Source organism: Xiphophorus maculatus, chromosome 4, assembly GCF_002775205.1.
Source record: "Xiphophorus maculatus strain JP 163 A chromosome 4, X_maculatus-5.0-male, whole genome shotgun sequence".
Classification (NCBI taxonomy): Eukaryota; Metazoa; Chordata; class Actinopteri; order Cyprinodontiformes; family Poeciliidae; genus Xiphophorus; species Xiphophorus maculatus.
This window is the reverse complement of record NC_036446.1, coordinates 21,247,748-21,273,533: the sequence shown is the minus strand read 5'-3', so window position 1 is coordinate 21,273,533 and position 25,786 is coordinate 21,247,748. Positions and strand designations below refer to the sequence as shown.

Sequence of the window (25,786 nt, the reverse complement as noted above, 5' to 3'; positions counted from 1 at the left end):
AACAATACAAACCTAGGTAAAAAATTACTGCACCCCTTATGAAATCATCGTTTAACATTGATTGACCAAATTTCTTGGAAAGTTAATTTCACAAGCCTCACCTGGCTCCGGTTAGTGCAAGACCTGTCATTTAAATAAATCCCTTTAATTGTCTGGCAACATGAAGCAGTATAAACACTTGTAGCACTATTTTAGCCATACCATACAGAGAAGCTGGTTTCCTACATGTGCCTGGAAAGTTTTGCTCTGCAAAATGAATATTTGAAGATGAAATCCTAATTTGTGATTGACTTTATTAACTCAAGACTGCATCTAGCATCAAAGTAGGCTGCCCACATTGCTGTAACAGTATCCTGTGCTTGTATGACCTTCGACCATTTTGATTATTTGTGTGCCAGTACTCGGGCATGTGTAGGTAGGTGGGTGAGAGAAAGTGTAGAAATAAATGTGTTTGTGTTGAGTGGGTGTATGTGAGTTTGTTACTTGGAAGTACATGGTTGTTAGAGACAGAAATGTAGAAAGTCATGCAACACACATCACCCAAAAGAACCAAAGGACACGTAACCTTGGCTAAGAAATGCCCCAACAATCCTAGTCAGACAGATACAAGACATCACCCAAGGGCAGTTGTATGGTATAGCTGCAAGGTCCATCATCCCACAACTCAAGATCCTGTTGATGTGTGGTGCATGTTAGGGAGGAAGGGATAGGCACACAGCCACTAGCATGCATTATCATGTGACCAGCTTCCCAACTCCCCCTCTGACAGTAGCCCAGGACCCAGAGACTTGCCAGGAACCCGGGCCTAGCAGGTGCACCCAGCCTCCAATCCCCTGACTGTCAACATGGGCATAATTTAAATCCCCTAATCAGCCTTTCAAACCTTATACCTTATATTGCCACGTCCATACAGTCCATCAAGCCCCAGCCATCGGGCTAGGGACACTAGGGAAGTATACCCCACATGACACACAGGCAGCCACCCCACTAAGATCTGGCCACCTAGGGACCCAGTCCCAAATATGCTGAATAGTCAGTCCCAGTGCTGACTGCCAGTACAGCACTCAATTTACCAGTTCTTTTACACCCTGACCATATGGTCACATACAACCATGAGATACAGTATGTATCATGAAAGAACGAGATCCTGGACTAGAGATGAGCTTCCTCCAGAGGGTAGCTTGACTGAGCCTTAGAGACAGGGTGAGGAGCTCCATCATCCAAGAAAAGCTCAAAGTACAGCTGCTGCTTCTTTCCATCAAAAGGAGCAGCAGCTCCTTGGAAAATCTCCCTGGGAGGCACAGACCACTGGCAGGAGACTCTTGGGAGGACCCAGAACTTGCTGGAGGGACAAAATATCCCATCTGACATTGAAATACTTTAAGATCTTCCAACACTCCCTGAAGGATGTTGCAGGGAAGCCTGGTGTCTAGGGATGATGGGCCAGGATTCATTTACGGGGATATAAAGGACAACCAAAAATCCCAAAAGCTTGATGTCAACTGTACTGGCTAAGGCTGGCACAGTCAATTGTTTGATTTGAGGGGCATTTGCTTTTTATATAGGACCAGGTTGTTCTCGATAGATGTTTTATCCCAATGAATAAAAAATTATTTATTTCATAAGTGATTCTTTGTCTGACATTATTTTTTATGATTAAAATAATAGGTGTGACAAGCAAAAGCAAAGATAAAACTGTAAGGAACAAATACTTGCTCAGAGCTCTGTAGCTCTGTAGCTAACAATCTCCTCAAAACATACAACCTTGTGAAATTACTAGTATAGATTTTGGGATTGTTTAAATTTCAATAGAATATGAAATGGGAAGTCCCACAGTTTCTAGGTCACGTTGACATCAGCAACGTGCCAGCAAACAGAACTGCGGATTGAACCAGTGTCTGAAATGGGGGATTTGAATTGCATAAGCACAGCTAAGGCTGGTTTTAAAAAGTGGCAAAATCTCCAAAGGGGAGACATGAATGGTCACTTTACTATTATGCTCCAAGCAGTTGGATTAGCTTACTATAAGCACAATGTGTCTGCATTTTGAGATTTACTGCTTTGAATAACGTACTAAATAGGATTTTCTTAAATACCTTTTAGTCTATTTCATCTTGCCTTACCTAACTGGGAAGCTTAACAATGTTCTAAAGAGTTAAATTAGGGTAAACACCTTCTACCTTCAGCAATGTGATAACCAAACCATTTCATGCACAACAGCAGAGTGCTAAACAGCCTGATAATGAGCAGAGAGGCTGAAGCTGAGGCAGATTCCAGTTCATGCTGGGTTTTTTGGCAGCTTCTAAAGTCAAGCTGTTTAGAGGATAAAGTAACCCGGTTTTGAGGACTGGTCAGATCTAAATTTAGCTTGAGATGGGAAATTAGCTTAGTTTACATTAAAAGAGTTTTTTTTTTAACTTAAAGTAGAATAAAGATTAATGTTCATTAGGACTAGACAAATGCCTAAAATACATACTCTTTTTAAGACCAATAATCATTCTCATGTGTCTCTCAGTGATCTCTGGAGATTTTCTTACTCCCCCTTATTACCCTCATGTGGTGACAAGATTCAAAATCAACACTTTGTTGATCCCAAAGGAAAGTTAAATGTTGTTGTAACTAATATTATTCAGGATTCTTCAAAGTGTAGTTGTACAGTGGTGAGAAAAACGGTTTGCTCCATTCCTGATTACCTACTTTTGTGCATGTTTGTCACAGTCCAGTATTTCAGAACATCAAAACAAATTTAAATATCAGTCAAATACAACACAGACATAAAGAACAGTTTTTAAATGAAGGTGTTTATTATTAAGGGAAAAAATTCAAGAAGTTATTGCCTCCTAAACCTAATAACGAGTTGGACAACCCTTAAAAGCAACAACTGCAATCAAGTGTTTGCAATAGCATGGACTGAGTTTTTCATATTCCTTTATTTAATCAGGTAAACCCCGTTGAGATCTAGATCTCATTTTCAAGAGGGACCTGAGCAAAACATTTGCAATACATAGCAACCTGGTCAGTCATAGCGCTGAGGAGCAATTTTGCCCCACTCATCTTTTCAAACATGGCCAAAAATAGGAAATCAGGAAGAGGACAAACACTTTTTCACACCACTGTAGCTACTGATGGCTGTGGGCAGAAACAATGTCCTGTAGCAGCCTGTGTTACAGAGAGTCTGAAGAAGCCTCTTACCGAAGACACTTTGTTGTTGTATGACACTGTCATGTCATGTTCCTGATTGTCATGTAGGTATCTACCATTTTCTTGATTTTATAAAGAATCCTTCTTTGCACCATCATTTCCCATGTTTCCACTGTATTCCCCAGATCAGAACCAGCTTTCTTTATCAGGTTGTTTAGCCTTCTTTAGTCACTGGCTCTCTTGCTGCTTCCCCAACAGATGATGGGGGTAGAAATGGCACTTTCCACAACAGTCTTGCAGAAGATATGCAGCATCTTACTGCAAACACTAAAAGACATAAGCTTCCTCTTATAGAATAAAAGCCTCATCTATCCCTTCTAGTAGAGGGCTTCATTTTTGCTTCTCCACTTCAGTCTGTTGCTGAGGAAAACACTAAAGTATCTATATTTCTCCATTCCTTCTCCAATGATAGAAATTATGTTTGACCAAGCTGTTTCTTTTGAAGTCTACAATCATCTCTGGTATTTATTCAGATTAAAGATAAGATAAACTTTTAGACACCATGACCAGATAAACATGGGTCCTTTTTCAGGATAATTTGTCAGAGTTTCAGTTGTTTAAAACTTTCTAAGTATTACTCTGATTGTATATATCTTGAAATCAACTGTTTACACACCCTGTACAAAAACTAAATAATATTTTCCCTTATTCTTATATTAAATCAGACCAAACTTTTGCTTTTTGAGGTCAGTTAGGATGACCAAAATTATTTTGATTTGCTAAATGGCTAAATGTGACTGGTCATTTACTAGTCTCAGTCAGCATCTTCACAAGGTTTCCTTTTATTCTGGAGTTAATACAAACATTTTGCACAAAAATACCTTTCTTTCTGAGAACGTATTTTCTCAGAAATCTATCTCTTTCCTGATGGTATCATTACTAAATATTGCAATGGTGTTTTAATGGATCTTCCACACCCCTCACTGGATACATACTTTGTGAAGTAAGATTATAGCACTGCAATTATAAATGTATTGATTTTAATTTAAGGCACATTTAAGTGTAGATGGCATCAAATGTGTCTTTCAAATGTGCATCAAGTGGAGCGTATGTTGTCAAAAGGAGGAAGAAAAAGGAAAAAAACATTGATTTGTCAGATAAAATTATGCAGCACTATGGTCTGATGGAAGAGGTCCCACAACACGGAGCAGCAAAGCCCTGGAAGAGCTCACACATAAACTAAGCAGAGAAGCCGGAAATTACTAACAAGAAGACATTACCACGATTTTGTATTTTAGCAGCATATCTCCCGCAGGATGCATCATACTGTGCATATTTCCCCAAGCAGCTGTCCACCACAACAGGTGTCTAGCTCCATTTTTTTTCTTTAGTTGCTTGTTGACAGATTACAAGCAAGTTCTTCTTTCCAAGTTCCCTTTTTTCTCAGTTTTGTTTTTGAGAGAAGCTGGAACCTTAGATTCTGTAGCACCCACACACATGATGTTTATTACTACTTCATGCATTTTCTGGGATGCAATATTTATTGTGTGCACTGATAACTGAACAAACACAAAAGTATCTGAGCTCTAAAGAGGGCTTTGAAAGAAGAATATAGGCAGAAAATTGTTCAGTGCTTAGACTAGCAACTCTCAAACCATGAAGCTTAAATCTTATGAGATCAAAGTATGAAAAATGTGGCATAATGATGAATAAAAGATAAAAACTGGCATAGAATGTAATGGATTGAGAACATTGCCCTTTCCTCTACAGTTTTAGACTCAATACTTTAATCAATGGTCATTCAAATAAAATTTTTATGACAAGCTGATTGCACATTAATCACTGTCACAAATGTATTTCTTTTGACACACCAAATTATCCCTCGATGGATCACTTCATTACCCTCTATTTAGCCATAAAACGTACTTGGCAAACCAGCTCTCACCATCACATTACAATTAACCCACTTCCAAAGGCATATAATAAGGTGTTTAAATAATCTATTGAAATGATGACGACCTGCAGGTTATCCTCCACCTTTCTTATGATTTTACAATAAATATTTGTTTATCTTGGCACACTTCATGAACACAATTCAAAAAGCAGATTGTGTTTTTTTTCCCACTAAAAATAGCTATAGCTGCCAAAGACATTGAAAACCGCCTGCTTCATACTGGCTTTGTTTGTGTTTAACAAACAACATGGTGGCATTTGTGTCGCATATTTTTCTATGTTTGTGGTAAGGTTTTGGATAATTTAACAAACTGCTAAATGTCTGATCATTTACACATTAACACCCTAGAATGCAGAACTGTTTATTTCCTTTGTATCTGCCATTGTTGTGAACTTTATTAAAGAAGCCAAACTACAAAAAAAGTCTTTTGCAAAATCTTTGTTCACACAATTAGGAAAGCAGTTTAGGAAATCTCAACAGCATTGATGCCCCATGGTTGTTACTGCTGTTAAAACATCAGCCCAGCATGCCAAGTATAGTAAATTAGCATGTCAATGTGATTAGCTGTTTTCAACATTTGTTCTTTTCCCCTTGCTCATCTGCTCAAACCATTAAAAAGACAGAGTACACTACAAAGATTTGCATTATATACCACAATTCCATCAAAATTATAACTGAATCCATTTTGGTGCATGACTCATAGATTCTGCAATTTTGGTTGTGTTACCTACGGTGGCCGACAGGTGCAAATGCGCAGCAAAAGAGAAAACATGCAAACAAAAAAGAAGACACCCCCGAATGAAATGCAGCAAACAAAAAGAGAGACGCAAACACCCCCGAATGAAATGCAGCAAACAAAAAGAGAGACGCAAACACCCCCGAATGAAATGCAGCAAACAAAAAGTGTTGAAAACGGAAGTGCTCCAGACCACTAGGGGGAGTCAAAGAAAATAGTATTCATTTCTATGGGACCAGATGCAAGATTCTTCTTCTTCTTCTTCTTGGTATTTATTGGCGGTTGGCAACAAACTTACAGTAGCATTACCGCCACTTACCAGTATGGAGTGTGGTTCGAGATGGTCTATAAACTTTCACTTTCTACCTTTTCCCTCCATTAACTCCTGATTAAACATACCCTCACACATACACACCTGCTTATATTATCCAACTTGCTTATAACTTTATATACCCCTCTTTGATATTCTTTACACATTCACACCCAACTTGCTCTACTCATATCCTATGAAATAGCTTTGTTTTTTTAAGATACTGAATAATTATTTGAATATGTCTACTCCCGAAATCTCTCCTCAAAAATTCTATTAAATTAAACCTTTCTTTAATACCTACACACTCTCTCAGCATGCATCTTCTCTCTTCTTCATACTTACAACTCTCTAAAATAACATGCTCTATTGTTTCTGACTTCTCACAATAATCACACTTTCCAGATGCAAGATTCAGAGAGATACCTTTACTTTCTTTCAAATTTCTTTCTCTGAATCTTGCATCTGGTCCCATAGAAATGAATACTATTTTCTTTGACTCCCCCTAGTGGTCTGGAGCACTTCCGTTTTCAACACTTTTTGTTTGCTGCATTTCATTCGGGGGTGTTTGCGTCTCTCTTTTTGTTTGCTGCATTTCATTCGGGGGTGTTTGCGTCTCTCTTTTTATTTGCTGCATTTCATTCGGGGGTGTCTTCTTTTTTGTTTGCATGTTTTCTCTTTTGCTGCGCATTTGCACCTGTCGGCCACCGTAGTTACCACTGATCTTCTTTGACACTTATGTCTGCTATTGCAACAAAGAAAATGATTTTTCAATAGCTAGTGACCCAGGCCTAAAAAGAATTACATATGGGACCAGTGCCAATACCATTTCAGAGGCTGAGTATGATCAGCTCTCATGATCACTTCTCATTCTATCAAATATATTATTCTCATATCTCCGTTATGCTCACACTATATTGTTTTTACAAAAATAAATCCCCAGTACACCGAACCATAGCTAAATGGTGTGTAGCAACATTAAATTATTTTATGTAATTAGAGTCACTGATAATTTATTTAACCATTTTTTTCACTCTAAGAAAAATGTCTCCTGTTATGTTTTTTTTTTTTCTTTTTTTGTTTTGCTAGATCATTTTCCGGTCCTGGCCCTCTGCAAAAACAAAGTTAAATGGAGTGTGGAAAAAGGCCTGGCTGCTGCTAATGACTAATTTGCTTTCTTTCCAACTGCATCCCCATTTCAACGTACTTAACTACAAACAATCCATTAAGAAGGTCTAAAATATTTAGAAAATGGTCAAACAAATCAATGATTGGATCTGTTTAGGCCATCCATTAGAATTCTTTTCAGGGAGCATTTGTGTAATGGGGAAACTAACGATAATGTTCTGTCAACAACATGACTTAGTCACAGAGAAATAAATGTCAGTCAGAATCGTTCCATCACACACCTGTTCATTACTGGTTGAATAAATGAAGCCCATATAAAATGTAACTCCAGTAAAGTTCTCCTGCTCTGGAAACTATTTGAACACTGAACACAAAATGCATTATGTATGCTATAAAGAAATTAAAATATTTAAAATTGCATACTGGGAGTATGAGCTGTCATCTACCAATTAGCAGGTAGGTGGTTCAATCACACCATTCCCACTTCATATTTTAAATTATTGCTTGTCTAATTCCTGTACTACACATTGCTAATTTATGCACTTGTGTGAATGGCATTTAAAGAACAGTTTCTACTAATGAATAATGTTACTAACAGTATCAACTCTTATAGCTTAGCAAAATAAACAAAATATAAACTACAAATCATATTGTTAGAAAACTAAGCAGAGTTTTGATGAAAGTACAAACATTGCATGTCCTACATGAAAACATGCGGCTGTAGACACACAAAGACAGAACAAAATAAACATGTTTTAAACATGCAACTATGCATAGCCATAGTTTGGTATATTGTTTTAACCAAAAATAACTGGTAGTATATCTACAATAATGATGTCACCAGACTAAAGCTAATCTTTAATGAATAATCCATTACTGTCTGATGATTAGCATCAGTACTACTATTCCAGACTCACCAAACAAATATTAATTTACTGTTGTTCCAAAAAAAGTCCCACTCTAACAATTCCTTGTGTTATCTGTTGCTTTTAATACAACATGAATTCACTGTAGTATCGTTTTGATACGTTTTTGGGACTTATCAAAACAGCTGGTTTGCAGCTGACCTTATTCTTTGGGCACATAATGTTTTTGACCCTAGATCTATTCAACTGCAGTAACTACAGATAATATTATTGTCCCTACTGGCTTGTGCAGCAGGCACTAAACATGATGAGTGCACTATTTCTCACCCTGATCCAGCCATCACTCTGAAACAAAGTAAATCTGGATTTATCATCATCAGTAATACACAGATCTAGGCTCATAAAATCCAGACTCTCGATGAGAAATGATTGCTTCCTGGATCTTGTGTTTGGGTTTTATAATTAAGGAAACATAACATTTTCTGAGATGTTATTTATGATGCACAACATGTATAAAGTTTCCAACCGATTCAGAAGAAAAAAATATATTAAAAAAAATTATTACTGGTACTTTTAGTGTCATTTTAGTGTTGTGGAAATTCAATGCAATTACTATATGGAAAGCTGCTAAAATCTGCATTTGTTATAATATTAAATGTATTACAAAATTGTTTTTTATTATTACTATTTCAGACGTGTAAGTTGCAGATGTCTGGTCTATGGAAACTTATTGGGTTTGAACTCTTGCTTGTTGTAGAAAAATCCCCTCAGTTACAAGTTTACCCTGTCAAGTCCTTTATTTTATGTTTTTTCATTCATTAATTCTAAAACTTTTACAAGATCTATATCACACTAAGTGCTAATTACATTAGATATTTGTCGAAGAAGTTATTTTTATTAAATTTCCAGACCAACTAATATAGTATTTTCAAGTAGTAGCGCTTTTTGAAAAAGTATATAGTGTTTAGTTTGTCCCTTTTGAGGTTTTAATAAGGCACCATAATACTTTAAGCAAAATGCTAATGTCATCAGGCAATTGCTTGTTACACTGTACATCCTGCTGTTAACATCATTGTATCTGACTTTGTCCTTTCAGTAGTTTATTTCAGTATCTATGTAAGTGACAAAAAGCCACATGGTGCTTGATACACAGTATTTAAGTGTCCAGTCTTAATGAGTTTCTCAGTTTGAACTTTTTATATCATGATTATTATTATTTAATGAGATAATAGGGATCTGTTTCATCTTCTGTTGTTTTAGTCAAACTAAGTGTTAAGATAATTAAATGTGTTCCTTTGAAACACATCTGTCTAGTCTTTGTGCCAAAGACTTCTAATTTTCAAATATTAGTTTTATACTGTATATTAGTCATTGAACCAGTTCTCTCATTAAGTTCCCTTATTAAATCATGAGGGATTATTATTGGAGATGATGATTTAATAGACAGTGGGAAGAAGACCATTATTTCTTTTAAGTTTTACTTTTCTCTTTAAATCAGGATTAATAAAAGCTGTGATTTTGTAGTAGATCATAATTAGTAGAGTTTTCATAGAAAAATAGTTTTGCTCTGTCATTTGCACGTTTAATAAAAATAATTTTCATCAAAAATAGAGACAACTATTTTGTAGTAACTACATAGCTATATCAATTTAACAAAAGCTGAAAAAATTCAGCAAATAATAGAAAAGCAAATTAACAGACAGTTGTACTGAGCCAACGTATCAAGATTACCAGAGAAATATGAACATTTTTAAAACTTCCACTTTTTTTGATTAAAGGTAATCAGAACTCCCTTTTGTTTCTTTTGATCAATAAAGATTTGAAAAGCCAAGGAAATTTTTTAAATGTGTTTTTACATTTAAAGCAGTAACACAGCTTCATGCCAAAACAGCACTGAGTGTTGTCTCTGCTCCTAACAAATGATACACATGCTGTGTAAAAAAATGCACCAAAACAGTCTGAGTATTAAAAGGTGATAGTGTATATTACTTTGTTCAAACTTGAAGTACAAGCAAACTATTTGCAGTCTTTCTGCTTTTCTAATAGTGTAGGAAACAAAGCTTCAACAGAACATTTATGCAGGATGAAAAAGTTCCATAGATCAGAATTTGTCTTGCTGCAACAAGCAATCCTAACCCCCGAACCTGAAAGTCCTGTAAGACCTGCAAGTGTCTGTAAGTCACTGAATTTGAGATATCAGGCACAGGATCAAAAATATAAGTACATCGCGAGCGAAATGATTAAACAGTCATGAGTCAAAGAAGTTACCAGGACCAATGCTAAACATAAAGAAGTGAAGTGCATTGGGCAGGTTGATTAAAAAACAAGAGTGATGACTTTGTGAAATCAAGAAGAGGAATGGAAAGCTTACACTGTGTTGCATTGTCTTCCAGACAGCCCTCTGGGAGCAGCAGAGAAATGAAGAAGAAAGAGATTTAATTGGACATTGGAGAAACAGATAGACTGAGAGCGAGAATTGGAGCAAAAGAATGTCTATTAGTTAGCGAAGCAAAAAGTTAAATGATAAATGGAGCTACTGAAATATTCTATTCACCAGCCTATGAGATTTAACACTTCGAACGATTTGATTTGCAATGACTTCCAGTGAGGCACTGTGAAATCTTTTAAAAATATTTTACTTTCAGATCAATGCATAAATCAAGACCTGCATAAAAATCTAAGTCTGAAGTGGAAATTTGTCTGAAGTTGTTTGAAAACAGAAGTTTTCATGTTTTTTCTGTTGTAGTTTTTTTTTTTTTAATTAGAAGAGCTTTTCAAAATTGACAAACTTATAATATTTAATTAATTGAATATTTTTAATTCAATTAATTAAAATATGCATTATGATGAAGCTCATCAGTTCAAAAGTACCTTTTGAAAATCGACAACTTCTAAACAGGTTTTAAACCTACTTTTGATCAATGCTACATTTCTGTGTTAAGAAACTTTTTCTAAAAATTGATCTGATGTAATATTCTAATTTTAAATGTCAGGTTTTTTATTAACTGTAATCAGAAAATCTTCATATCAGAAATGCTTTCAAACATCTATCCGTGTATAATTAATTTACATGATGTTTCACTTAGTGATAATATTTTTAAAATAGAGTTTTCAATACTGTTTTAATTTATTGAATGGATCTGTACATATAGGTTCATATGACATATAATGTTTGTGTTCTACTTTACCTGTCAAATTAATATATATTTCTTACATCTCTTTGACATTTACACAAGGTAAAGATTTATGGAAAACTAGTGTTACTCTAAGCAAATCACGATTTACAGAGAACTCAAATCTTTGACAAGCAGAAGTATAAATGCATGTAGTAATGCATTATTAAAACTAGAGCAACTCAAAGAATTTCTCTAAAAGCACAATTACCTTTCACCTTTTTTATCTTTATGTCTTGAAGCAAGTAAGAGGATTTAGTTATATTTTTTAAGCTGAGGCTGTTTGCAAAGATACATATAATTCAAGAATAATATTATAAGGGATCTGCCCTGTTATATACACATATCTTTGTATTTATTCCTTAGAATTTTATATCAACAAGTGCTGTTAAACACTAAGACTAAACTCTGCAGCATTTAGTAGCTTTTGTGATGCTGCAAATGTTCAATTAACCTTTTTCAACTGATTCTCCAGCACGAGTTTAATGACCTTTTAGTCAAAGGGGTGATGATGTTTTTAACAGATGGATTTCCCAGTTAGAGGATCATGTAAAGAAGTATCTGAGGCATGGATGGTCCAAAGGACAAATGCAATAAAATGAGATGCATGTCTGAGTAATATCCTTTCAACACCTTGACAAGTTGCTAACTTAGTGCTCTTTATATATTAAAAATATGTTGGAACACAATTCTTGAATACAGTATACCACTGTCTTTATTTAGGTACTTGGATTCATTACAAAGTTAAATCTATAAAAGTATGTAACTACAACATTATACAGTGCAAATGACTAGATCCAGATGTTAAATACACTTTTTTGTGAATATCTTCTACAAAAAGCAAAACAACAAAATTTCTAGGTGAAGGTATACCCTGCGTTTGGAATTGGATACAGATATTAAATTATTAAACAGTAAGTGTGGCCTCAGTGGTTTCATATACAATAAAAAAATCCATTTTAAGCTACATGTGTAGATTTATTTTTGCTTTACATTCATGCATCATTGTGAGTTTACCACAACTACTGGAAGGGAGTATACTATATATAAATATTTTACATTACTCGGAGTGCAGCAGTGGTAGAAGTCACACTGCACCTGGAAGCTCCATGAACTACATAAACATCCCTCTATTTTCTTCTGGCCTTTGGACTTACATCCCAGTTAGCCGACCTTAAGCTCAGCATGCCTTCTCCAAGTTTGCCTCTGCCAATGATATTTTCAAAAAAAATGAAATCTCTCCTCTGAAAAGCTCTGGAAATCAGTTTGGCTATCAAAATATGTAAGAACAACTGAATATCCAGAAATTCTTGATGATTCATGTCAAATTTCTTTAAAAATATATTTCTATTTTAAATACTCTGGCTTTTATACAATTAGTAACAGATTTAGTTTTTGCATATTATATCAATATATACATATATTTTTTATGTTTTATATCACACATTTTAGTGTCATTATGTGATTATGGTGGATTTTAACATTTACAAATGCTCTTTACTCTGTCTTATCTTTCTACATACCAGTCTATCCAGGCTTGTTCCAGCTGCCGTGGTAGGTCTCTGTTCGGGGGTAAAGGGTCTAAAGCGACTACTAAATACATCTGAGAGGCCCCGTGCAGACCTGCCTATTGCTGAAGGCTTTGGTTGACCACACCCTTGAAAAACCTAAAATAGAGCAAGGACAAACACAGTTACCATACAGAAAGGACTGGTAGTGTGAAAAACAGAAAGCTCTGTTTGCATCTGAAAACAGAAAACTGCTCAATTAACAACTCTCAACATAATTGTCAAATAAAAGTTTATTTTTATCCACATTGCCAAACAACACAACACCGGTATGTCACAAAGCCAGACATGTTTCGGAGCAGAACACAACAGCCTTTGCAAAATGAACAAGCATTTGTGTGCCTCTCAAATATATTTTGGAGGACCTGCTATTCTGAACATTAACCTTGGTCACTGATAAACACCAGTGCTTGATTTGTTTTGTCTTGCAGCCACAAATTGAGCTAGAAAAAGACAAGTCTCATGTGGGTGGAGAGGCAAAAATCAATCTTGCCATTTTACTATTCACCTTCAAGGGAAAAACTGTACTACCACAAAATATTTTTATGTAAAAATGGAAAAAGATGTACATAAATAAAGAAAATGACCATCCAGGATTCATTTGGATTTTGCCATTGAAACCCCATTAAATCTGGCAAATGAGACTTTTTCTTTGAGTATAAAACAAACAAGAAGGATACACTTTCTGAAACTCCACCCCAAAGAAATAGTGGATCGATGTTTATACAAATTTTAAAAAATGCTACTGTGGAATAGATCAAACCCAGTTTTCTTTGGAAGAGAAACCAAAATACACAAATAAATGCTGAATTTAAAGTACATTTTAAAATTTGTCTAAAATACTAACCGAGGAACACCTGAACCAGTCTGTAACCCCAGTAAGGTCTTTTGCTATTCAGATGCTTTGCTCAATATTACTGGTCTTTAGCACTCCTCTGTTGGTTGGTATCATGGTATGATGTGATAATCATGACAAAATAATGCCTTGTCTAATGCTTTTTGAGTCTTCAGTTTTAAAAAAGAAATAATTTTCCAGTGTGTTGTGGTCCCACACAGTGACACAATTACAATGCAATTTAGTCTTGTATGTATAGAAAACCTCAGAACAAGATTACATATTGGAGAAAGCTGTAATTGTAGAGCAATTTGTTCACCAAACAAACCTCAAGAAGAATGGCCAATAGGTAAAATTGCACATTTCAAGTCCTCTTGATACAGGAAAAGACAGCCCATCAAATACACATGTACCTTGTCACAACTTATGAGGACTGACCAGAATTCACAAAATAATTTGAAGTGGAAGTCAAGTGTGACATCTAAAGTCATTTTTTAGCTTCTACTTCTTATAAGTTCCTAAGCAATAATTGTAATTATTAAAGGATGGTAATTAAAAAAGCAAAAACATTGTTTTAATTGTATTTAATAGATGTGAATATGATGAATTTATTAAGGAATGGACATGATCAGCAACAATAGTGAACTGGCAATTTGTGACATTCAAATGATGTCAGTTTGTACTAAAAAGGCCCTGTGTGTGATAAGAAAATATCCTCCGCATCATGAGATCACAGCTATTCTGAAACGGTGACAAGCTGAACATGCTTTCATGGTGTTTATACAAAATTCTGAAACTCAGAATTTTGTATAAATCGAGACTCAAATGACCAGGCAATGCTTTTCCAATTAATTATTTTCCAATTTTGAAGCTTTGGTGCAAATTGCAGCTTCAGTCTCCCGTTCTTAGCTAAAAGAAGACTGAATCATTGTCTGTTTAACCAAGTTGGTTACACATTATTTCCTTAGCAGGTAAGCAGTTCCTCTAAGGCCAACATTAATGTCACATTTAAAATTACTTAAATCTGTATTTTGTTATGTTAATATATTTTCTTTATTTTTGATACTGATGCTCAGTTAGCGCTCCAGCAAGTTGTTTTCACAACAACCAGATACCTAAATCTACTGAGCTGTAGCTATGTAATTGGCAGATTTACAACAAGCAATTAAATAAGTGTACCTAATAAAGTAGCTGCTGTGTATACTGCTGTCATGGAGAAATTTAAATAAGATCATATAATCCAATTTATATAAAATTTATGCAGCTGCCATTAGGATTTGGTATTGGACACAGTAAATTACATTGTATTTTACTGCCAGGGAAAGCATTTAACAGAATTAAACATAAATAATTAAATAAAAATAGGCAGAAATAACACAAGAGCAAGGTTTCTCAAGATACAGTACCTTAGCTGACACTTGCATGCTGTTGTCCTGCATCGTCATAATAGCCTCTGAAATTTTTATATCAATTGGCTCTATAACTGCTTCAATGTTGAAAGGTCCCACCAGTCTGTCTGCAACCAGCAACATGGCATCTGTCAAAAAACACAGAAAACATGTCAAACACAAGATTTTAAAATACTCCAAAAAAACTTACAGCATCCTTTCCACACAAGTCGGATCGTTCATATTATCTTGGCACAACAACAATACTGCCAGGTGTTGGCTTTATTATTTGTCTATTGTTCTGAAGAGCACAAAGAATCCCACTTTCCCAATGTGTCTTGACAGCCAACAATTATAAAGATGAGTAGGAACCTGCCAGTACCTTCATATTTCCACAACAATGATTAGAATGCAATAACGAGGAATGGAGATTGAGCAGGTTTAAAACGAGACATGCAACCATGAGCTCAAATTCAGCTTAAATGTATGAATTTACAAGAATAACAAATTTACAAGAATAAAAAACAACTAAACTGCTTCATTTACCTGTGTAGTAAATACTGCTTAAAAATAACAACAAAAAATACATCTATTTTTACAATGTAACACATATAATTGTTAATATATCAACTAAAAAGTGTGATTCTTAAGCATTTTGAGTGCTATCCAGCTTATCTACAAAATTAAACCTCTACCAAACTCTACTTTGTTTGAGCTGGTTAAGTGGGAGGGTTCCAACATCAATGTATCTCAGTGCAGTGACATTTACAGAAATATAGGGCAATCAGTAGAAGCACATTTAGCCCAAAAGGGCACCAAAATCACATGCCTCTTATCCAGTGAAGGAAAAAGGGCCTGAAAGTATTTGAAAATCACAGGAAATACTTAAGAAGCTGGTGAAACTCCAGATACTGAGTTGCTATGACAAAAAAAAGAGACAAAGAAAGATGTAGAGAAATAAAGAAGTGAAAATGTTCATTGTATCTCATCATCCATTAGATTTGTGTCTGACAAACACTCACTATCAGATCATACACTTGTATACACCTTTCAAGTCTTGCTGAAGCTTTACGGTTCTCAAATTAATCTCTTGAAATTGTAACCAACAGCAATTTTTCCCATCTCATTAAACATGAAAGTGCTGCTGCACCTCTAAACACCGCCTTTCTTTAGGTCCAGTTTCCAGCAATACTCCAGCCTTAATAAGTGGTCAGAGAACGATACAGAAAAAAATAACCTATGCATTTTCTAAATCCACATTTTAAACCATGGATTAATATTTTTTTTTTTATTTTTTTTTTTTGCTGATGACATTTATTTGTATGTACAGCAACATGCCATTGTACTCTATTGCAATTTAAATCAGATAAAAAATTCTATGTGTAGTTTTCCAGAATACACAACAGTAGAGTAGAGACAGAAAAATACTCCCCTTTTAATCTAAACTTAAAAATGTTATTTTCCCAGAGCAACATATCAGACAGTAAAACCAACAGCAGTGGATGTGGATGGTACTTGTAACCACTCTAACACAATCAGGACATGAAGTCTTCACCCGTGAATCACAAAAACAGGTCATCTACCAGTGTCTTCTGTATCAGCATGATTTTTGAGCGCCTTCTAATCATGTTTAATCAAACACCCCTGTGGTTACAGCGTGGTAGTAGCTAGGCTTCAGAAAGTACATGGGTACATTAAAAATCAGCTATGATGATTGAAATAAACCATTCTCTTCTTTTCAATCCAAAAGCCACGACTTTCATTGGTTTAACACTGGTTCTGTACTATCTGCAGAGAGGTTCAATGTTTGGCTTAAAGCATGTCTTTTACCACGATGGCCACTGCTTCCTTCTTACAGACGTGTTGAAACAAAATAAAACAGAATTTGGACAGAGTTGTGTTCATATGTATGAACTCCATACAAACTCTGCAGGTAGTGATGGAAAAATAAACTAATTTGATATGGAAATGTAAATATTTAATCTTTTCAAACATGCACAAAACAAATGTGTTCAATATTGATAGAAATGTAGTTCTTTTTTTACTGAGAGATTTTCCTTCCTGAATATTGGAGAACTGAGGTAACAAAGAAACAGGACAATAATTTATAAAATGATGTCTGTCATCTGCTTCTTAAAGAGTGGTTACTTTAACTATCTATATAATTTGGAAAGGAACTGATTGTAAAGACATTTTCTTTTTACGTTTATGCATTTTGTAATTTCATTTTATGTTGTTCTCTTTTTTATAAATTCATTGTCAAGAGCATTCTTATTCTTTCAGGCATTTTCTGTACTTGTAATAATCCATTGGCTCTGTTTTTGCTTTTGTTTTGACAAATATTGTATTACTTAATGGGACAATCCTTATTGCATACATTTACAAATATCCTTAGAAATTTTTTCATATGATTTATGGGCATTCTCCTCCTCACAAACCACATCCCACTTCTGTTTTAGTAAGTTATTTTTATAGGCATTTCTATTTTCCTCTGTCCTCACTTTGTTGAATTTTAAATGGTAGAATGTTTTTTTTATTAACTATATTTATAATTTATAGTCAACTGCTTCTTTACCAGATCAAAAATGGGTAAATGTCAATACATTAGAACCCACTTGATGCGTTTTTCATATTATTTGTCAATATGTTATCGATTAATGTAAAATAATATGAAGTAATTTGACCTAGTCTGGTGGTTTTTGGATTTTAAATTTTTAATTAAGTTTTTTTAATTTAACAAATCAATATCATAGTCGCTACAGACAGTTATATTCAAACATTTGGAAAATTCACTCTTTAAATATTTCCATATCGGACACCGGAGTCCTATAAAGCCAACCAACAATAACATTAACAACCAGATTTTACAACAGCTTCATTTCTTATACCATACGATTACTAAACTCCCATTAATATTTTCATTGTTTATATTGATACTTTTCATTATTATTTATCTATTCATTTTATTATTATAAAAATAAATAGACATTTTTATTTCAATGCAATTAAATTTAGGTCAATATGTAAATTTTAAATGTATGACAATAAAGTCTGTCTATGTCTATTTTTCATCTTTTAAATACAGATCTCCATGGTGATACATCACAACAGATCATCTCTGGCTATATTAAGCTTTTCTCTACATACATTTATATGTGTTTGTCACTTTGTTTGTTCTGTTTTGATAATTTAAATCATATCCATAATTTTTAAAATCTCTATCTGATTTCAGAAAAAGGAGTGGATAGAAACAATATATTGTGAGTGATAGTAAAATTAATTTAACGAAGTGGTTAGTTCTGGGTCTTACTGTGTGTGGCCTGACATTGCACACCTTTTCCTTCATGCCTTTCAACTATTGTTTTCTGGGTGGCTCTGTCCTCATCTAACCATCTGTAAGTATGGTTTTATGGTTTTATGGTTTTACGAAGATCATCTTCTTTATTCTCAAGTCTTCTCATTTGTCTAGATGAGTCATTGCGTCAGTTACATGCTTCATTGTTTGTTGGATTTCTTATGGAGCCCTGCTTGGCTTTTCCCGGCTTGACTTAAATTTGAGTAAGAGAAGTTTAATCTATTTCATAAATTTGACAAATGGAATCACAGGGATTTGCTAGGAAGAACTAACTAACTAACTAAATAAAGGATTGAATGGTGAAAATAGCTCAAAGACAGCCTTGGCCAGCCTTTAGAAAATTTGTTGAGGTCCTGCCCTTAGGCCAGCTTTTCAGAGTAGCTGTCATGAAAGCAAGGAAACAAAGTCGCTCTCTTCTCAGTTGCAATTGACAAGCAAGGATATTAACCTCAGAAGCTGGAGTAAGATGTGTGATTGAGAGCAAAGGTCAATTCAGATAAAAGACCACAGAGCAAAATGCTTCAGAGATTTTAAGGGAAACAGAATGAAGAATAAAATCTGTAAAGCAAATACTGTTATTAAAATATTTAAAATGTAAAGGTTGATTGAGGTATTTCACAGCTAGACCCCAAATGCAGTTTCATAATAAATAAGTAGATCTGTAGATATTTCAAAGTGGAAACATGCTAAACTACATCATATTTTTACTGTTTCAGAGAATTTTTTTAAATTTAATTTAAACAAAACATGATGATTTGCAATACCAGAACAAAAGTTAATAGTAAACTGGTAAGCAGAGATTTGACATATAATAATATAGGATTTTGTATTTGAATTACAAGTAAAGTATACAAAATATTAACATCATACTTGTTAAGACAGCAGTAGCCAAAACCTCATGGCCAAAATTATGGTTAGTTTTAATGTAATTAAGTGTTCTCTACTTTAAAGAAATTGTTTAGAAAGTTAATTGTCATACACTTAACAGAGACAGAAAGACACACTTATTTTTTATTTTATCTTAAAGTAATATTTTATCATTTACATTTCTTGATGTTTATTTTCTTGCCATAAGTTACTTTATATACTTTGTTTGGTTCAGCTTTATCAGATTTTGCCAAGGTTAATATATGTTTCTTAATCAGATGATGTACTGATTGTGTGGCTTAGTTTTGGCAGTCTGTGTGCATTAGCAACATATTGTGCTTAAAGAGAAGCTGTTCATGGGTCGTGCAAAGCATCTGAAATGAGGGCAACTGATAATCTTTTTATGAATTGAAAGAATAATGTAAAAAGTGCTTAAAACACAGATGTTCTAATTATGACTATAAGACCTGTTGGCAAAATTAATATTGTGCATGTCTCTGGATAAAAATGGATTCTGTTTTGGAACATTTCAGAGAAGTTAGTGTTGTACACATAAACAAAGAAAACTATCATTGAGAAAAAGCAAGCATGTTATATTTTTAGCAACACTCAGTGAAGCTGTAATTTCAAACATAGTTTTCCAATCATAAATGCTTCTCTGTGTGTTTGTTTCTGACAACCAATTTTTCATATATCTTGATGAATATTTGATGGATTGCATCAATGTAGGATGAGTCAGCCGTTTGAAGGGCTATGAGGGAGGATCTGTAGTTCCTTATATAATTTCAAATACATGAACAAAGAAAAGCATAACATATCACATCATAGACTAGCAATAAAATGCATTTGGGTGACAAATTCTTATAATTATCACAGAAATTAATACATACTGTCAAATCTGCACCATTTCAGCTTTCCATGCTACACAGTGTGTCAGGTAAAGAGCGTTTCTTCTCAATTTATAAATTTGAAGCAATGGGTGGTAAAAATAACAATAGAGCAAACATGACATGTAGAGATTCAAACAGATTCTGTTATGTCAAACTGACCAAGTAAGTGCTAAAAACATAAGGACTGGTTTGTTTAACTTACAATGGCATGAAGCACAAAAAGTGTAAGAACCATTAGATTTTTGTTGGTGTAACCTATGTGACTAGTCAACTGACCATTAATGCCAGGTTATGAGGCAGTGCCGTCCCGTCTGAATTAGTTGTGTGCCCCTTCTTGTGTGTTCATGTGGTGATGATTAAAGTCTAGCCTGACTAATTGCAGCTTTTGATCATTGTCAAGGCAAGTTATGAATCGCTTTTAGCATCACTTTTAAGCTAGAATTTTAACACAATTTCTACATGTTCACTTTTTCTACACACGGAAGTAGAGTTAGCTTGCAGACACTGAATATTTTCCTTCAATATGTTACAAAATCCTCAGTCCAATTTTAGACTTATTTTTAAGTAAAATAATTTTTCAGGATAATAATAAAAGCACTAAAAAGCCAATAACCACTCAGCATTTACTAATATAGGACGATAAACTAATAATGGAGGAAAGCTACTTACATGAAGTTTAGATGATTTTGCGTTGGTATTCACAGCAAGCGTCTACACACTGTCCATTATAACTATAAATCTAACAAGAATAATCACAGAATGACAATTAGTGTTTGTTGATTATTGTAATTGGACTTGATTAAACATGGCAACACACCATGGCACAAAGCTCTACTTGTTTCACCTCAAACTTGTTTCATAGCAGTGTTTCATCTATTGCTATGGCCTCTGAAGTCACTGAATCCTAATTCAATAGGTCACCTTTAGAATTTAGTGAAACTAAAGAGTTACATTATGGACGTTTGGCAAATCCATCAACTGTGTGATCCCATCATGTCAATGTGGACCAAAATTTGAGGACTATTTCTCACACACTGGTGAATGTAAAAAAAAGAAAAAAAAAAAAAAGGCAGGTTTTTGATATCTTTATAATGGGGCATCATAATGTTTGGAATTTTTCCTGGAGTCGGTAGGCTGTAAAAATCATATCACTTGAGCTCTTAGATGGACAGAAGCCACACTGGGATCCAGAAAGTGTTTTCGCAGACATTGGAAAAAGCTGGTTTGTAAGTACAAAGATTTTCAATGGCACCAGTTGCCACTGCAGTTGTCCCATTCTGATTTAGTTACCTTTGTAAATAACAGGTGCTAACAGGTAAATAACTAGAGCAATCTGATTGCTCTAGAAGCCATTCTGTTTTTGTTTCTCAGAATCTGAAGAGTACGGTGTGGATCTTGAACCCAAGCACTTTGCTCTGCTTACCTTTAGGTACTCGTCTGATTCAGGGGCATTGTCATTCTTTAAATCTCTCTTATGGAAAGAAGTACCACCATGCAGTCAGTCTGAACAAAAGAGAGCTTGCCAGCTCTAAATAGGAGCTCTCTTACTGTCACAATTCAAACCAGAGGACAATTTGTTATGATGCAAAAGTGTTACCTATCAGATCTCTGTGTAACTGAGCACACCAAACTCTCTACCATCATACTTAGATCTCACCTCGCTCAAAGGCCAAACTCTGACAAGGAACAGTTATTAATTTTATTAAATGTCAACTTTACTGCACACCTACTCAAAAACAAAGGTCAATCCCAATTATAAATCGACCAGTTCTTTCATATACTGTATTTTGTTATGATAAAAGGATTCAGCTCCTTTTATTTTATTCATTGCACAAACATCACACTATTTTGGATGTGATGTGCAGTACAGTAGAGATCACTAAATATTTTTCTGCCAAACAGAAGTGTATTAATCTTGAGCAGGTACATAAAATCACCTGTAACAAATGAGCTGTCTAGCTTTTTACTGGAGCAAAACAACATAGCACTTTAAAATGTCTGTGGACAAAATTTGTTTTGACCCCGCTTAACTTCAGTTCATATTTCACTGACATGTACTCACTGAAGCATATAAAAGTTTTTCTTTTTTTTTAAGATCTATGACAAGGATAAAATTAGGTTTTGATGAATAGTGGAGAGGAGAGCTCTATTTGGACTCACATTAGGTCATCTAATTCCATCTCCCGACTAAAATAATCTATTTACTGAGACGACCGTGTTAACAATGATCTTTTTTCACGTTTGTAGACTGTCACTGACATCACCTTCAGCTCCAGTAATGTAAATTATCCAAGTAAACCTGGCTGGCCTAACGGAAAATATAACAAGTCAAACACACAGGTACAAACTTTCCATTGCACTGGGTTGTTCATGACTGTTCTGGAGTCAAAGGTAAAGCAGAAGTGTTGAGCTAAAAGATGTTAATTTAATTTAGAAATGGTCCAATCAGTATTAAAGGATGATCACATCCATCATGTGGGACCTGGTTAAAAGATTTATAGACAAATCCGCACCCCTAGCATGTGTCACAAGTTGGCTTTTTCTTCAAGGTAAGGCAGAATGTGAAGGTCATTTTCACATATAATAGTTACGTTTAAATGAAGCAGTGATTTGACTTTACGATCATTTGAGAATTTGTCTTCTGGTATGTTTTTTCGGTGATCATTTATCAGATGGGCACTGTGGCAGTTAGCCTTATGGTGCTGATCTGCAGCTGCTGAGGGATAATTCATCTGTGCTTTAAATGATGACGACAGTGCAGAAAAATTTCTGCCCAGTACCCATAAATACAAGTCTGGACAATAATGTAGAGTTGATGAAAATGGAAAGAATAACTTTCACCATCTGTCAGAGCAAAAGGGGAAAAAGTCTCCATAAAACACTATGTTCAACAAGAGAAGTTAATGCTGCTTCTCACAAATTGCCAGGCATAAGTCTATACCTCAAAGTCAGCTGTGCTGTGTTTCAGTCAGACATTTATCATGACAAATGTTAAGTGCTATAAAAAAGTGAGAGAATTAGATAAACGATCATAAATCTGCAGTTTCAATTTCTTGAAATTGAGAAATGAGTTGCATTTACTAACTTACTTACATTTTTTGCCATGTTTAAACTAAATAACACAATCAGAAAAGGGAAAAAGGGGAAAAAAAAGAAAGAATTTAAACATCACATCAACAAAAAATAAGAGTTAATTCAGACAAGTAATAAATCACTGACTAGGTGTTTTTGGCTAAAATTGATTTAAGAGATTATTTTATCACTATCCTGCCGAATCCCACCAACTGAATGTTTTATTATTCCAAAAACTATAAAGCATAAGACAGAAATATTGTGCTGTGAGTTCCATGATACATCATATGCTTTTGATACAACTTCAAAAAGTGTATTAACATACATGCTGTTGTTTGATGCATTTACAGACTAAAACTTTTGGGAGTTCTTAATTATGATGAATAAAGAGAAAAAACTGTCAGATGAGGGCTTCAAGAGCCGCCACAGGGAGATATAGAAAATGAGCTACAGCTGTCACCTTCCTTGTGTTAAGCCACTCCTGAAGGAGAGAGCAAACCTGCAGCTCCTTAACTTTGATGAAAGAGTTAATGGGGTGGACTGCTGCTCAGTGGCCTAAACTCTTTTCAGAGGAAGGCATTTTTTGCGTTTTGTTTGGCAATCAATGTGCCAGAGTATGGAGGAAGCATAGAGAGTCTCAGATTCCAGTGTGGAGGAAAGGTGTATCCACAGCCAAAGGTGATTTTAGGGAGCAATGTGTTCGGCTTATGTTGATTCACTGTTTTTTCAAGTTCAAAATCAGAGCAGCCCTTTATCAAAAAATAAATAAATAAAATTGAATTGAAAAAACAGCACTTTATACTTCCCTCTGGTGGAAGGTTTTATGGAGAGGTAAATGTAATTTTCCAGAAGTAGTTGGCACCTGCCCACGTTGCTATTTGTACCAATATCTGTTGTAATGATCAAGACACTTCTCTCTAAGCTGGCCTGTCCTAAACTCCAAATACAGTCCATGAGATATTCTGAAGAGGAAGATTGGAGATACCAGATCCAGTCAAGTTAAATACTGATGCTGAAACAAGCAGAGCTTCATTAATACCACCGCAGAACTATAGATTAGTTACTGCCATATACGTATGTATGAAGAGCTTCACAATTTAAATTGAATTACTAAAATAAAATGTACCTTTCCATGATAAAATTATAAAATATGGGAACTGTTAGAAACAGCAAAAGGAACTTCTACCCTTTTGCTTTTGATATCAAGAATATAGTATTTTTGTGTCAGCACAAAGACGCTGAGCCACTGTACCTGCTGGGGTGTATGTACCATGTCTGTTTGTTTGCTATTTTGACAAGCACAGAGGAAAAAACACAGAAAACTCCCTGCTCAGTGATTATATCATCTGATGTACAGTAAAGCTCTTTGATATGTACTCTGCCATGCTGCTGCTTTTTATTTCGTCTCTTCTGTCTATCATACTCCTAGGAAATAAACACTTTGAGCAGCAACTTAGAATTCCCATATGTTTGAAATAAAAACAATTATATATATATTTTTTTTCTTTCAAGTCTAGCGGTAAAAGAGAAATATATACCACTAAACAAACAACAAAGAACAGAGAAACCAGCTGTTGATTTTAAAGCATGCTATGGTGCATGAATGTTCCTGAGAGACTAACAGGGATAAAGCCATGGATTAATTTTTGTCTCCACAGACCACAAAGCCTGCTGACCTTCTTTCAAGGACTCAAAACACGAAAAACAGGCAGAAATAAACACATAGATAAAAGATGATGCATTGCATGGTTGCAACACAGCAACATTATGAGAAAACTCCAAATTAGTCTAAGTTGGGGGTTAGTCTGACTGTCACAAATATTAGAAATTAATAGTGATCCAGAATGATAGTATCAAACTCACAATTATTTTTTTTTTGTGAGAAGTAAAATTCTCCGCACATTTTTAGAGCTTATTTGCCAAATTTTGCTGAGTAGATATGGCATGAATAACCCCTTGCAGCTTTGGCGAGAGAAGTCGTTCCAAGTTTGCAGAATTGGACAGAGTGCTGGAGCCAATGCTGCCTCCTCCAAGTTGTTGGGCTCTACTTCTGCAGTTGGGTGAAAGCCAAAATGTACCCACATTGCTACTGTGGAGTCTGGCTTTACAAGAAATTACAAAAAGATTGCCTGGAGATAAACAGTTGGTGGCCCAAATTTTGCACTTGGGTGCCTTTAGTAGAAATGATTGAGATGATCACATCAAAATAGAAGCAATCAAACCCCAAATTGTTCAAAATTCTTTGGAAACAGAGAAGAAAGTATGATTTTATTAGTTTCATGCAGCTGTTACAGATAAATAAATATAGCAAAAATTCTTCAATGTAAGTTATTGCACTCACACAAAAAGTGATTTTTTAATTTAGACACAGTACCTATAAAAAGTTGCCAATTTTTTTTTACAAGATTAATATCGCCTTCCCTCAGCATTCTTCAATCATTTCTCAAGAGATTCATGAAAACCAAGTACATGCTGATATTTCACTAACCTGAATATTTCACTA

General features: G+C 34.7%; 1 protein-coding gene across 4 annotated transcripts in view; it reads right to left on the bottom strand.

Annotated features, from left to right (window-relative positions):
* The window catches only part of LOC102217784 (glypican-6-like), a 146,397-nt gene that overhangs the window by 26,187 nt on the left and 94,424 nt on the right, over positions 1-25,786 (bottom strand). For 3 of the 4 annotated variants that reach the window (XM_023332920.1, XM_005806770.3, XM_023332921.1), the window contains 3 exons: positions 15,118-15,248; positions 12,832-12,975; positions 10,507-10,536 (listed from right to left, as the gene is read on the bottom strand). In XM_023332920.1, the coding sequence (XP_023188688.1) occupies positions 10,507-10,536; positions 12,832-12,975; positions 15,118-15,248 (305 nt within the window). The remainder of the gene's footprint in view (positions 1-10,506; positions 10,537-12,831; positions 12,976-15,117; positions 15,249-25,786) is intronic. The other variant, XM_023332922.1, reaches the window with a different exon arrangement.